Source organism: Felis catus, chromosome A1, assembly GCF_018350175.1.
Source record: "Felis catus isolate Fca126 chromosome A1, F.catus_Fca126_mat1.0, whole genome shotgun sequence".
NCBI classification, from domain to species: Eukaryota; Metazoa; Chordata; class Mammalia; order Carnivora; family Felidae; genus Felis; species Felis catus.
In genome coordinates, this window is record NC_058368.1 from 177,271,070 (window position 1) to 177,286,523 (window position 15,454).

Here is a 15,454-nt window from a genome sequence, read left to right on the forward strand (position 1 = left end):
AGCGCATTTCTGTATTATTAAGATGGAATTTCTCCTCAGTCTATATTGTGTGAATTATTTCTTTGGCATTTAAAAATACTTTATGTAAATCTTGTTTTAACATCTTTAGCAGGCTCATTATTTCTAGTAGTCTGATTGATTTTGTTATATTAATGAGGAGACAGTTTTTTGAAAATATTGATAGATTTTTCGTATTTTTCGTAGCTTTATCTTTTTTTCTATTTCTTTGCTTCTTGCATCGATTAGGACATGCAGAACTATGGTGAGGGCCATTCTTGTTTTCTTCGTGATTTTAATGAGAATGCTTCTTACATTCCACCATTAATTTTGAGTTTGGCTGTGGTTGAGATAGATGTTCATGGTAATGTTAAAAACACTATCCTTCTGGTCCTTTTTGCAGTGTATCAAGAATGGGTATTAAATATTGTTGTTTACCTTTCCAAGATCTTTGGTGAGGCGATCACACAATTTGTCTTCTTTGACACATTAATGAGCCAGGATCTCAGATACAAAGATTAATTTAAAGAAGAGGCCTAGAAGGAAAAGCCAGAGTTTTGTCCCTGGGGTGAAGGGCAAAGATCAGTAAGCTCTGGAACATTCAGTAAGCCTGGATAAGTAGCTGCATTTTCAGCCTGCGCCAGAGCACGGGTAGAAGTGAGGGATTGTAAAGGTCTCATTTTACTCATCAAGCTGTCACATTTCACAGGAACATTCTGGACGTGTGTTTCGGCTACAGTTTGATGAATTTCAGATCATCAGCAGCTCCCATGATGACACTATTTTGATTTGGGATTTCTTAAATGTGCCTCCCAGTGCCCAGAATGAGACCCGTTCTCCTTCCAGAACATACACTTACATCTCCAGATAACAGTCTGCACTTTACCCGTTTCAGGTGAGTTTAATCTTGCTAATTGAATTCATCTTCCCTTTGGGGGAATTTTGTGATTTGGGCTCCCCATCGACAGGAACCAAAGTGATTAGTGTTTTTTAGCTGTGTCAACTTTGCAGTTCTCATGTAAGGCTAGATCTTTATGGTCACATTAAAATAAGATCTAAATCAGAGTCCTACATATTGTGGGTTTTCACATGGGCAGACAGTGTGATTCCTGTTTTTAGAAACTGATTTCCTAAATGATTTCCTGTCAGTTTAACACAGGCAAGGTCCTTCAGATTCTGTTTTGGGGTGCAGGAATCTCCTTTTTCTCTTTCCTGTTTTTCAGTTCTTTTATTTAAAAAAAAAAAAAAAATCAACATCAGCCAAACACTCAAACTTCCCCCTCTGTCCCTGGTATAATCTACCCACCATCACTGTCCCCTAGAAGAGGAATGAAAGAAAGGTGTTTGTTGAGTGAGCCCCTAGAACCCGTTCTTCGTCCACTAGATACAGCAGGTACCCTGGAGGCAAAGTCCTTTGCTCTGGTTACAGGAAGAGTTAGAGCCATTGTAACCATTGATAATGGCATGTTTTGATTACTAAGGGTGTCCAGTCTAGAGGATGAGAAGCCTTACTTGGCTGTGTCCTGGAACCTGATGACCCTGTTCATCTGGAGCAGTATTTCCAGCTCTGAATATTTTGCAAGGGGGCCAGTAAATCCTGTGCACGTTAAACTTTACAGATTGAATAAATTGGTTTGTACCTACTTGTATTACTATGTATATATGTATGTAAAGACTGATTAATAAATAAAATTCATACTTATTTTAAAATATTACTTACTACTTAGTGGCTCTTTATCGTTGTATGTTTTCTGCTCATTAAATGTTAAAAGTGTAAAGAGAGTTTAGATGCAGAATTGTGGGGAGAAAAAAAAAAAGGGGCCCTTAGATCACCAAGTTACCATCATTTCTAATACTTCTTACTTAAGACTCTAAGGCCCAAAACACAGATGTCCAGGAAGTTTGTCTTACCCAAGGGTCAGCAGACTATAGGCAGAGTCCAAATTTGTTCCACTGCCTGATTTTATTCCCCTGCTATAGCAAGCTAAGAATAGTTTTTTACACTTTTAAATAATTGAAAAAAATTAGAAGAAGAGTACTATTTCATGACACACGAAAATTATGTGAAATTCAAGTTCTAGTGTCCATGAATGAAATTTTATTATAATAGCCATGCTCAGTTGTTTACGTATTGTCTGTGGCTGTTTTCATACTTCATTGGAAGAGTTGACTAGATGCCACAGAGACCATATGGCTTGTGACATCTAAAATATTTATTAGACAGCTCTTTAAGAAAGTTTGCCGTCCTCCAGTCTTGCCCCTGTGCCATCGATTAGTGATAAACCCAGGGTCTGCAGGAATGGCAAATAAGCTTTTTCTTCATCCTGGCTGAGTTTGATCAGTAGTGCCTGACTGGAGTGCTGCCTTTGGAAGGATTCTGGGACCTTGTGACCCCAAGGGATAATGCTGTGATGGGTTGGCAGTGTCTGCCTGGATGTGGGAGGTGAGCAGTAATGACCTGTAAGCCACATACATAGTTACTGTTTCTGGTCCCAAGTGCGTTCATATTATTTCTCATGATAGTGACCATCTATCTGCCTTGCCACCTTCTCTCTGGATGGATTCTTCCAAAGTTGAAAAAACTGTATGGCAGAATTATTACATTTTTTTGAATGGAGCCTTAAAATAGATACAATGGGGGATTACAGAGGAAGAAGGCAAGGATCTCTTGAGTGATTGCTCCTCCGCGCTTCAACCGCCCTTCCCCAAAATCCTAAGGAAGATACTGGGAAGTAGAAATGGACCTAAATGAAAACTGGTTTCCCTCCTGGTCTTTCCTCTCCCTCTTCAGCCCGATCTCCATTCTGCTGTCATTTAGGATCATCTTAAGCCCTGCCTCTGCCGTCCTCTGCCTTACTGGTTTCCTGCCGTTCACGGGATCATGGTTCAACTACTTCACATTAGCTGACAGGAGTTTGAGCGTCTGGCTGTTACCTTGTGTCCTCACTATCCTCCCCATGCTCTCGTCTCCTGTTACTCCCTTCCAAAACCCTAGCTGCAGCCAGACTGAACTCTGTTTAATGTCTCTAATTACACTACAGTAGTGCAGACCTCCACCATCTCCCTCCCCTTGCTTGTGTTATTATGGCTTCTAGACAGCCCCACTCCCCCTCTGCCCTTTCATTTCATGCTTAATTTATTATTTGATATTGAAATGGTTTGCACGCCTGTCCCACTCACAAGGCCGTGGGCCTCCTCGTGTTGCGGAGCTCCAGGGTTCATTGGAGTCCCCAGTATATTGCAAGCGCTCATTGATGTTTGTTGGGCAAGTGACACCCATGGCCAAAATGACATATTTGTGTTTTTTCTCCGAGGCCACACAAGAATTTACCCTTAAGTAGATAAATAGTTTTAGGGTATTCCTGCAGTCACCTTCAGCAAGCATAAAGATAATAAGTCAGTGAAAAATTGGAGTAAATCATCTAAACTGACACGGTCAGGTACTAGATACGTTCCCTAGGTAGACAGGTCACCTAGATGTACGTGTCTCCCTCTGCCCCTGCCCCTGTTGTTTTTTAAACCAGTTTTACGGAGATAGGATTTGTGCAAAACTTGCACTCGTTTAAAGTGTACCGTTTGATGAGTTTTTACAAATGTATACCTGAAAATATCTCCACAATCAAGATAAGAATATTTCTGTCACCCTCAAAAGTTCCCTTGTGCCACCTTTGTAGTCAAAGCCTGACCCCATCCCAGCCTTAGCAAAGACTGGCCTGCATCAGTTTACATTTTCTAAAGTGCACTGTCCACTGTGGTAGGCAATAGCCACTTGTGGCTATTGAGCTCTTGAAATGTGGCCAGTGTGACTCAGGAACTAAGTGTTAAATTAAGTTTTAATTGAATTTAATTGAATGTTTAATTGTATTTAATCATACTTTATTTAACATTACATTCAAATAGTTACACATAGGTAGTGATGCCTGTTTGGACCGGCATAGTTTCAAAAGTTTTGTATTTTTAGCTTTTACATTTCCGTCTTTGATCATTTAATTTGTGTGTGTGGTGTGAGATAAGAAAGTCACTGGTCTTTTTATATAGCTGTCTAGTTGTTCCAGCACTATCTGATGAAAAGAATTTCCGTTTCTCATAGATTTGCTTTAGCGTCTTTGTCCAAAAGTCAATTGACCATTTATTTGTAGGTCTATTTCTGGACTCTGTTCTAAGTCCATGATTTATGTGGCTGTCCTTTCGCCAATACCATAGTGTGTAATAAATGTTCCAACTTAAAAAAAAATTGCTTTGACTATTCTAGATTCTTTAGGTTTTCATATTCAGTTTTGAATTGTCAAAGTCTATGAAAAGGACAACCGGGATTATAGTTAGCACTGCATTGAATTGTAAGATCATTCTGGGGGAGAATTTCCACCTTAACAAATGTTGAGTCTTACAACCCATAAACATGGTAGAACTCTCTATTATTTAGGTCGTCAGCCTCCTAGCAGTATTGCACTTTTGCTTTGCTTTGCTTCCCTTTGCTTTGCAAAAGCAGCTTTGCACATCTTCTGTTCAATTTATTTCATTCTTTTTCTTTTCTAAGCTATACATTTTCCTCTGCACATTGCTTTAGCTGCATCCCACCCATGCTTTTGTTTTTCCACATAAGAGCAGCACATAAAATAGGACATGGGCAACTGTAGCTGGAATGGATAGTCTCAGGGGAATAGGTGTATCAGAGAACAACTTAAGTGGTTAATGCTTTTTTTTTCTTTTGTATTTTTGATATGTGTGTTTGTCTTCACATTCTGTTTAGAGAGGTACGTGGTGAAATCCAAGACATCCATAGTATGTTTTCCCTCTCTGGCATATTTAGTAGATGAATGTTAGAACACAGTAAAATTTCACAAATTGGACAACTTTTACATATTACTTTAAAGTGCCCCGGAACAAGATTTCTTTGGTTGAGAAATGGAATAATGGTCACCCATGGTGTTTCTCTCATTGGCTGTGGTAGAAAGGAAACTGTGGTGTTACTTCTTCCAGGCCCTCCTCCCGCCCCTTTTTGGGAATGTAAGAACAACTGCCCTTGTTATGATCCACAATTATAAATCAATGGAAAAATCTTATCTGCTTTTTAAGCAGCACAAGCAGTGAAACCTCAAATGTGTTTGTCTCTTCAAAGTGAATTACTTTTGACAACCTTGGCAGTCAGCTCTATAGATTTTACTGCTCTTTTCCAAATTCTTTTCATTTATTGTAACATGAAAAAAATTATTACCATGTGATACTGTAAGATTTATGCATAATAAGAAACACTACCCTAATGATGATTTAACCTTGCAGTAAAATATTCACCCCTAAAATATAAGGTAAGAGTATTTCTATGTCAGGAAAGTTAGCAACAGATTTATTTGCTGAGTCATTTTTTTAAATTACTAACTCCTAAGAGCTAATATATACAGTAGTTCTCTTTTTTATTACAAGACAATATAAGATCATTATTAGGAAATTAGAATAAGTAGATAAGCCAAAAGAAAATAAACTCCTACTCATGATTCATCATTATTCACTCCCTTGTAGATATTCTTTCAGGCTTTCTAAAATTATGGTTGAGAACTGTATATGTTTTTAAAATGCTTCCCCCCCCCCCTTTATTGTAAATTTGTTCCTTGTCTGTAATGTCGGTATTTGTCTAAATCACCATCCCTAATGGCAAAATAATATTCAGTTGTTTGCATGGGCCCTGTTATATACATAAGTTTTCCCCCAGCTTTTAGCTGTTATAAAACACGCTGCTGGAATCATTCTTTTAGCTTAATCTTTGCTTTATTACCTTTGGATAAAATTCTAGAAATGTCTGCAGTGTCAGGTTTAAAGGTATGATGTTTAAAGACTTTGGTTCATAGAGTCATGTTACTCACCAGAAGAGTTAAATCAGTTTACGTTCCTGCCAGCAGTGTTTGAGAGTGCCTGCTTCTTATCTGTGGATGTTAATGTTTTAAAAATAATACTCTTAAAGATCCTTCATGCAAAAGCTGTGGTGAATGAAATTAAATCTCTCTTGAACTCATTGAAAAGGCTTGTTAGGATTCTTGATCTTTATGAAAATAGACAACCTTTTAGGAAAGTTTCCTTTAAAAAAACATACAAGCTTTAAAAAAAAATCTCTTTCTCTCTCTTTTTGTCAGAGAATCTTAGACATATAGGTAACTTTTAGATCTTCTAGGCTATTGGTTTAGTGCTGTGTTTGGAAAGGGTTGTGACCCATTAGTGATGGTGAAATCATTCTAATGGATTTTGACTTTGTTTTGATGAAATTTAGAATAGAAAATGTCAGCCTGCATTGTACATAGTAATGATAAGTTTAGGTGCGTGTGTGTGTGTGTGTGTGTGTGTGTGTGTGTGTGTGTGTGTGTGTGTACACATATTTATATACATGGATGAGTGTAGAATATATATGATTAAAATGTGTCCCTGACTCAAGGTCACCGTCAAAACAATATTTAACATTCAGTAGTCTTTCCCTCTACGTTGTATTGTCCTTTTATAAATGATTTATTTTGAAAAGAAGTAGTTTCTGATTATTAGCATTCTATTTAGAATGAATACTTTATTTACTAGTTTTTGCATATTTTTGTTTCACAATGATAGATGAGGGCTCTCTCGGGCAGATATGAGACCAGCCGTCATAGGCTTTGGATGTCATAAAAGATTATGCTAACTATAAAATCTAACATGAAGCATATTTTGTTACATGCATAATTTTTAGCAAGAAGCACTGAAAGATGTACGTTATAGGGGTCAGTCATCTCTTCTAATGCCCTCTCTGTCACTTAATGGCTAATGCTTTGAGCTAAACAATGTGTCTGAGCCTTAGTTCTTTTATTTGTCAAGTGGGTATAATAGTTTCTACCTCATAAGATTGTTGTGGTTTTAAATAAATACGATGCCTGGTATGTAGTACACTCAAAACATCTTGCAGCTTTTATTTTTTATATATTTTTATATAATACATAAAGTCTATTTTTTTATATTTTTATATGTTTTATATATTTGAAAATCAGTAATGTGTTATGTGTGCACAAGGGCATGTCTGTGTGGATGTGGATGGGCTGTGGTGTATATCTCCATGTCTAACCAGAATATCCATCCATACTCCCTTTGTGTTTTGTTTTGTTGTTTTGTTTTCCCAGGGTTTCCTAGTCTTGAACTACTGGCTACATGGCTACCAAATGCCTAAGGGAGTTCTTCGCAGCTGAGTTATGAAGCTGGAATTGGTTCTAGACGCTGGGTAGATGCAAAGCAGCCTAACTCTTCCAAGTACCAACATTTCTCACCTCCGATTCCGGCCTCTACTTTGAGAAGGATACCTTAGCTTCACCGACTTCCAGTAGAACAGAAGCCCATTTCCTCCCCCCATCAGTGAAAAAAAACAAAATCTAATGCTTCAAATGTAAATTGTTCATATAAAAGGAACGTACAGTCTGTCTGTTTTACAGAAGTAAATCGACCATCAAGAGAAGACTTGGCCTCTAATTTATATTGCTTTGCACTTTGGTCTGATACTAAGAAACCGCATTCTTCTTTGGTGAAATTTTGGGTGCCAAACACCTACCCAGAATGTCCAGGGCTTTCCTTTTCAGAAGTTAGCATTCTCCTTTTGACCGTCCAAGTCATTATGAATTCTGACCTGTATTAGGAACATGTTGGACAATGGAAACATTTCTCTGGTTTGTTTTAGTAATATTTTTTGGATCACACTTCCTTTCTGTACCGATTTCTTTTAATTTAAAGAACTATAAGCCAGGTTATATTATCTCCCAACAGGTAATATAGCTCTTTTCTTTTATTAACTGTTCTCTGTCCCCCAACCGTCTCCTGATATTTGGTAGAGTAACACTTTTACACGTGTGCTTGCCTCCTAATTTAAAATACTGTATCCGCATGTAGATATAATGTACATAACAGTTTAACCTCAAGGTTGCTAGAGTCAGGGCCCCTGTGCCTGAGACACTAATACAGAGTGTGTTCGCACTTAGCCATGGGCTGGGCTCAAGAACCTGATACCAGGGTTGATGTGGATTACCTAGAACCCTTCCTGCAGTATTCATACGGTATTTTTATTTTGTCATTGTCATTTTGTGTGTGTGTGTGTGGTGTGTGTGGTTTTAACGGGAATCTTGTTTTTAAAATGTAGTTTCTAAAGTTTAACACAAAATGTTTCATTCATTGTGCAGCATATACAACAGAGAGGTACCTTAACATTACTTCTTGTTGTTCTTTTCCTCCCAAGTACTTCTCTGAGTACTAGCGTTTATTTGACTTCACTGTCAAAGATCATTCTTCTGTGCATTAGTAACCCTGGAAAGGGAGGAACAAGAAGGCCCTGTTGACTGGGTTTCCTGGCTCTGGAATTCAGGCATCCTGGCTTTACCAGGATGTTAACCGGGCCTGCTCATATGTCGGAGCCCGTATCCCATGGCAGGTTGCTTCAGGGGCCCATCTTGAGTGCAAGGGTACTCCTGTGTGGTGCAAAGCCTCAAGCTCCTGAATCCCATTGCCGTCATCTCTGGTGTCACATGTCGCTGTGGCCCTGGCAGGTTCTCAAAGCTCCCGAGTGCCCCGCAGCCCGAATGTGTGAATGGCACTCTCACGCCGACCGTGCACCGAAAGGACTTTGGCATTCGGTTGGCACTCCTTTTCCCTTGTTCAATATTAGGTTCCTGTTTGCCCCTTGCCATTGTTTCCAAAGATTAAGCAACGTCAGTAACATTTTAAAGGACCAATAAGAACCTCCTGTTAACTAAACCTCTTCCCGTGGAAGCACACTCTATAACTAAAGGGAAGGGCCCTGGGCTCTGTTCTGTCCTTTGCATTGAGAACGGTGTGGGGATCAAAGTGTGTGTATGTGATTTGTTTATTGGTTTGGCTTGGCTTTTTTGGTTTTTCTTTTCTCCTTTTCTAAAAATGCATCCTTCCCTTCCACATGTTACCAAATTAATTTCTATTTTTGAGAAGTTGAGTCTCCAAGTGTAAAAAAAATAAATAAATAAAAGGAAATCTCTATTTCGTGAGGTAGATGTTGTAAGCTTGACAGTGGCTGTGGAAGTGAGTTCACCTTTACCACTCTCCACCTTACAGCTTTATATCAGACTGGTTAGGAGAGCCCGGGGGTGTGGGAGGGGCGGGGGAGGAGGCAATTCTTCTGAACGAATGGACTTTCTGTTGTTGTTTTTGCATGTTTAATATAGAAGTTCTTGTTCCTTGGGAGATCATGGCCTTTGAATATGCACACAACCTTTGAATTGTGCCTATTAAATTATAGCAGGGGACTCTGGCACCCAAGGAATTCTGACTTTCTGGGATTATAGTAGTAATTCCCAGCCGTACTCTGGACTTTATTTTGCTAACCATAATTGAGCAACTGTAAATTACTGCTATATTAATGTTTTAAAGCACTGGGATAGTCTAATTCTAACTTGTAATTAATTATGTTTGCCAATTATCTGTTTGAAATAAATTTGTGTCTGAACAGCTATTGAAACTGTTAAATTGTACAGATATTATTCATGACAGCTTTGTACTGTGGAATGTGCTTAATAAAAAACAAAAAGTTTGACTTTTGTCCAATAAATTGCTAAGTAATGTCAATAAATCAAGTATGAGTATTATGCAGTACACCTAATCTGGCTTCATGCAATTGTTACTTCAGCTACTAATTCAAAGCCAATACTCTTAATAAAGTGTTGCAATACTCTGATGCTCTGTTAAGAAATTTTTCAAAAAAAAAAACAACAAACCAACTGTTATGTTCTCTCAGTAATTCAGTGATGTACCATTAAAGTTTGTAGATTAAAAAACAACAACAACAACTCATCTGCTCTGTAAAATGAGGTTGAAAGCAAACTGCTTTTTGACTTGGGAGAGGTTTGTGTGCGATAATACCAGTCCATGCTGGGGCGTCTTGCTCTTTTGTTTCACTTTCATCTGAGGAGCTGGGTGGGGGCTGGCTTCCCCATAAGTTCTTTCTTCACTGCTTCACAAGTTACTGTAAAAATCCGAAAACGGCCCCTTCAGTGTCCCAAGTGGCTCCGAGGGTAAGTGGATCCTCTGGTTCTCGAAGAAGCAGGTGGAGGTGTGAAAAGCACGCTTGCTGCCTGACCCCGGTAAATGCAGGCCGTGGGACTGTTGAGTTGTCCACGTTCACAGATGCACACACCACTGGCTGGTTACTAAATCAGGAAGGATACCATTTGCGTGTGTAGGATTCTGCTCAGAAGTCCTGCGTGGTAGCGGAAGTTTCCGCTAACTAGATCTCCGCCCCCCCCCCCCCCAATCAACCCGCCAGGTTGGTAATGTGGACTTTGGGGATGAGAGTGTTTCTAGACAGTATTGCCTCCATCCATTTTTCTTGTAAATGTTTTAAAAATATGTAACATGCATATGATTAAGCAAACCTATGTACAAATCACAGAGTAAAAAGTGATCCTCCCTTTCACCCTGGACCCTCAGTCCCCTAGTATTACCCAGTTTTTTGTATATCCTTCAACAGCTAATAATACTCTGTGTGTGTATGTGTACATATGATATATATGTACACATACACACATCACCACACCCCTTTTAACATCAACGGTAGCATGCTGTGCCGCACTTTCATCCTACGCTTTTTTTTAAATTTTTTTTATTTTGAGAGAGTGTGTGTGAGGGGGGAGGGGCAGAGAGAAGAACCACAAGCAGGCGCCACGCTGTCAGCGCAGGACCCAGTGCGGGGCTCGATCCATGAACCCCCGCGATCATGGCCTGAGCCGAGATCAAGAGATGCTTAGCCAACCGAGCCACCCAGGCGCCCTTCCATCTAATATTCTCTAGGAGATCATTCCATGCGAGTGCATGTAATTTTACCTCCTTGAGCATGACCGTGTAATATTTGGTTACCATAATTTATTCAGCAAGTTCCTTGAGGGAGGAGTTGAGGTGATTGCTTGCCCTTCCCTGTAGTGACTCATTTTTCACAGGTCTTTCTGTCTGTGCCTGTGCTAAATGTGAAAAACTATTGGTAACTTGTGCTCATCATTATGAACAGCAGACCTTGAGCCCGAACATTGCTGCAGAGTGGGAAGGACCTCGGGTGTCAGACGATCTTAACCTCTCCAGTCGACTCCTACAGTCACATAACTGTTCAATAAATAATAGTTTCTTTTTTCCTCAGTAGGTGAGGTGTTACTGCAAGAAATTGACAGCTACAAATGCATCCCATATTGATTGTGGAGATTCTAAGAGAGGTTTTGTAGAGCTCCTTGGATATACAATCAGAGATGAGTGGTTCTTTGCCATTCAGCCTATTGGTTTTCTAGTTAATAAGGAGAAAAGGAAGTTGGGCCATCTGGCTAATAACCCTGTTACTAATTAGCTGTGTGGCAATACCCCCTTTGGGGTCTTAGCTTCCCCATGTCTAAAAGAAGGTGTCACTAGCTCAAGTCCTGGAGGGCACATGCCCCAGCTCTAGACGATCTATTGGCTTGCAGGAATGCAGACCCTGTAATGCCAGGTCTAGATTTCTAAGAAAAACTGAACATCCATATTATGTAAAGACCCAATTTTTATAAGTTGGGAACTTTTAAAGTCAGTCACTGGAGCACTGACAGCATTGTGATCCCTGAACCAACATGATTTGAAACATTTCTAGTAGCGACCTCTTGAAATATTGTGCCTAGGTTTGGCCACCGAACACTTGAAGAATAGAGATTTCAGAGAAAAGGGACAAATTAAATGATATGCCCTGTGACAAAGTGACCAGCCCATAGAATGACTCCATACATATTCCTTTAGGAAAAATGACCAAACAAGGGAGGAGTTTGAGAAAAAAAAAGGAGGAGGAAGGGGAAGGAAGGAGCCAAGAGCTGGCGACCACCGTCTTCAGTCACATTGTGAGTGTTGAGACCAGCTGCCTGCTTTTGTGCTGGGACTGAGTTCACGTTACAGCAAGGCAGGCTTTAGGCCCAGGATCGACTTGGGCTTCCGGCTGGAGAAAATTCTGGGAGCTCTAGGACCTCCAAGCTCCTTGATGCTGGGTTTTCGTGATGCTGGGTCTGAGACCTCATAGACGTTCAAACTTATATGTGGGGTGACTGCGTACATGGCTGTCTTAAGGTGTTTACCTGCCCAAAGATGGGGTGATGGACCCCATACATCAAATGCGCTGAAATCCTAATCCAGTTTGTAAGAATTTTTCTTGGTTATGTGTAGCCATGTGAAAGAATTATAGTGCAGGCCACAAGTAACTTTTTTTGTGTGCATGTAGGGTAAACTGGAAAGCAGACTCCAAAAGTGGAGTGGTATTCTTGATTGCTTTCAACTTTCTGGCTTTTTACTCATCCTGTCTCTAGGAATTGCTTCATCGTATTTTTCGTATGTTGTTGGACTGGCCTGGGAGAACCTACGAGTGACAGCCATAGACTTCATCTGTAGTGGGGTCATGCCCAAGGAACCGCTTAAAGCTGGCGAGATCTCAGTGACACAGCGTAAGCTCCCTCCACCCTCTACTACCAACCTCGGATCTAACGGACCTTTCTCGAGGGCTGTGTCTTACTCTCAAATGCCCTGCAGCTCTAGGGGTTGAGAAGGAATGCTCTCAGAGCACTGCAGCCTTTGGAGCTTAGTATCACGCCCAGAGATACCCCATGGGGGGGCTCTGGTCTACTGGATGGAGGAAAGAGCATGAGCCTTGGCGTCATGAGACCCAGCTTGAGACTGGAGCTCTGCCACCTATCTGGCAGCAGCCCCATAAGCAAGGACATTCTCTGCGCTGAACCTGAGCTTCCTCTAGGAAGTGGAGACAGTGTTTTAAAGTCTCTTCAAGAATTAAATGACATAGCCTAAAGTACCTCATCTGAAATCTCAGTTCAAGTCGACTCGAAGCTCTGTACCCGTACATAAGATACCTTTATCAGTGCCTGCTCCTTTGGGCAGCTCCAACTGTGGCTTTTAAGCAGCTGGTACAGAGTGTCCGGAGCAGAGAAAGGTATTATGAGGGTTAGGGTTCAGGATGGTGGGGGATGAGACAAAACCAAACGTGCTCAGGCAGCCTGAGCGAGGCCTGTCTGGGCCTCTTGAAGGGAAACACAGGAGCTGGCACTTGGAATTATGCTGACCGTCCCCAGGGAGCATTTGAGTCAGTAACCAGGGCCTGGGCTGCTCAGTCGGTGCAACTGAGGGAGGTGGACCAGATGGATAGTATTTATGCCAAGTTACTTTTGTTGGTTTTTAAGTTTAGAATAATTCAGCTTTAAAAGCAGTCAACTTATATCCTCCTGGGGTGTTTCTGGGAAGAGAGTGAGACCTCAACACGCCAGTATGCTCAGCAGATTGTAGTGTCTCCAGAGTGGACAGGCGAGACTTTCACGTCCTAAGCGCGTGTGTGTGTGCGTGCGTGCACGCGCGCGCAAGTGGGCGGTGGGGCGGGGAGCAGGGTGGGCAGTGCAGGGAAGAGGGTGGTTCAACGCCAGCTATAGCAACAACAAGAATAAACATAACCACCAAACAGTGAGTGCCAGGCCTGCTGGGAAGGGCCTTCCACACCGTGTGATCCTCACAAAAGCCCTGTGTGCTATGTGTTCGTACCACTTGACAGCTGAGGAAACTGAGGCCCAGGTCTGTCTTGCTAGGCGGCTGGGTTTAGCCTTGATTCCAGTCTATCTCGGCTGCCACAGCTGGCCTCTTACCACGCCACCCTCTGCCCACCCACCGCCACCCCGCCCGTGCTCCACGGGCGCTGTGATCAGCAGCGTCTCCCCGGAGGAGCCTTCCTCTTACATTAACAGACGCTTTGCACATCTGTTTTCCTCCCCTGCCATACATTCTTTGGTCATTAATAAATGTGTGCAGCGCTTTCATCAATGCACAAAGTTTGGTAGAGTGTAAAGAACACAACAACATAGGTGCCGGGGACCCGACCGTGGCCAGGTTGGTGGGCCAGGCTGAGCGTCTATCTTGGCAGCACTGGGCAGCCACTGATGGGTTTAAAGCCGGGGATGAGCAGTCAGAAGGCTGGTGCCAAGATTCAGGAGAGGCATGTTGAGGTCTGGAATAAGGCGGAACACTGAGGCGGTGAGAGAGGGCGGTTTTGAGGGGTGTTGAGGAGGCAGGAGCTGTGCGATCCGAGGTTGAGGGAGTAGGAGGCCTTAGCGAGGGCACCCACGGTTGGCGTGTCTCCCATGCGCCGCTAGGTGGAGCTGTAGGGACAGGAGCCCCGCCCCTGCTCTCAGGAAGCTTCCAGTCCGGAGGAAATAGACAATATACCGTGGTTGCTACGGTATACGCACGCGCCGGTGAATTCACGGGCTACATCCTGATCGCGCTAAGTGCTGTGAAGCGATTACGACCGTCTGCGAGCGTGCAGCGGGCTGTGGGACATCTGAACCAAGACCTCAAGGATACAAGCAGGAGCCGGTGGGGGACGTCCCAGGCCGGGGAAACACATGCAAAGGCTGTAAGGTGGGTATGTCCCTGGACCAAACTGGCAGGAGGGGCACTTGGTCTCCCCGATAAGGGAGGGAGGTTTGGGTGGAGGGGTGACGCTTTCGGATTTGGACATTGCAGGTGCCTGAGAAATAGTCACGTGAAGCTGACTCGGGCTGCCGAGAGAGAGAGAGAGAGAGAGAGAGAGAGAGAGAGAGAGAGAGAGAGAGAGAGAGAGAGGCAGGCTTTCGAAGAAGAGCCCAGACGCTGAGTCGGGAAGGATGTTGCATTTAGGACAAGGGCACAGGAAGACAAGCCAGCGACAGAGGCGGAGAAGGAGCAGCTGTAAAGGTAGGGTGGCTGCTCCCAGAGCTTGGAAAGCCTTCCTCTCTGAAGAGTTGCCTCCGGCCTGGCCGGGCCTCCCGGGGAACAATGCCTGTCCACTCATCATGCCGCGGGACACCTAATCCTGCTTTCCCCTCCTTCAGCACAGCGCCCCATTCTCCCGATGGCCAGGCTCCGGTCGCAACAGCAAACAGCCCGGCCCGGCCCTAGCCTCTCTTGTCCTTGGGAGTGTTCCCTGCAGCCCATCTGCACAAACAGACGGGGGCCAGGTCTGCGCCTCAGGAATGAGAAGATAAAAGGGACCATCGGGGCTTTTTCCACCAAAGGCGAAAGCATTTTATAGAACGGGCTGCGAGTTTTTGTTTCAGGAAATTTCATCATGTCTCCAAGAAGGGGAGGGGGAAAATGAGAGAGGGAGAGGTGGTGGTGGGGGAGAGAAGTTAATTGGCCTCAGATTTTCTCACTCCCTTTTCATGTTGGTAACACGAGGCGGCCCAGGTCAGCCTCAGGTCAGCGACGTTTGGGCTCTTTAGTGCCCCTCTGTGAATACCTCATTTCTGTAATAGTTTTTCCTTTAAAAACAGCTCTGCCTTCTTTGGCAGATGGTGACATTCCATTAGCATATGGAATATTTTTCAAAACACATCCGAAAGCATGTCTCTTACGGAGGAGACTGGGCAAAAGCAAACGAATGTTTGAAAAGTATGTTGGGAGC

At 42.7% G+C, this 15,454-nt stretch overlaps 1 protein-coding gene and 1 long non-coding RNA gene across 10 annotated transcripts in view; both read left to right on the top strand.

Annotated features, from left to right (window-relative positions):
- Positions 1 to 9,694, top strand: part of FBXW11 (F-box and WD repeat domain containing 11) — a 122,727-nt gene extending 113,033 nt beyond the window's left edge. For 8 of the 9 annotated variants that reach the window (XM_045035547.1, XM_045035557.1, XM_006927921.4 and 5 more), the window contains 2 exons: positions 707 to 892; positions 7,128 to 9,694. In XM_045035547.1, the coding sequence (XP_044891482.1) occupies positions 707 to 868 (162 nt within the window). In that variant the 3' untranslated portion in view covers positions 869 to 892; positions 7,128 to 9,694. Of the gene's footprint in view, positions 1 to 706; positions 893 to 1,478; positions 5,198 to 7,127 lie in introns of those variants that run through there. The other variant, XM_023259633.2, reaches the window with a different exon arrangement.
- Positions 9,695 to 10,710: 1,016 nt separating this feature from the next.
- LOC123379571 lies at positions 10,711 to 15,147 on the top strand. The gene is made up of 3 exons (XR_006584194.1): positions 10,711 to 14,430; positions 14,536 to 14,745; positions 14,883 to 15,147. It is a non-coding gene; the product is annotated as an uncharacterized LOC123379571 (long non-coding RNA).
- The last annotated feature ends 307 nt before the right edge of the window (positions 15,148 to 15,454 follow it).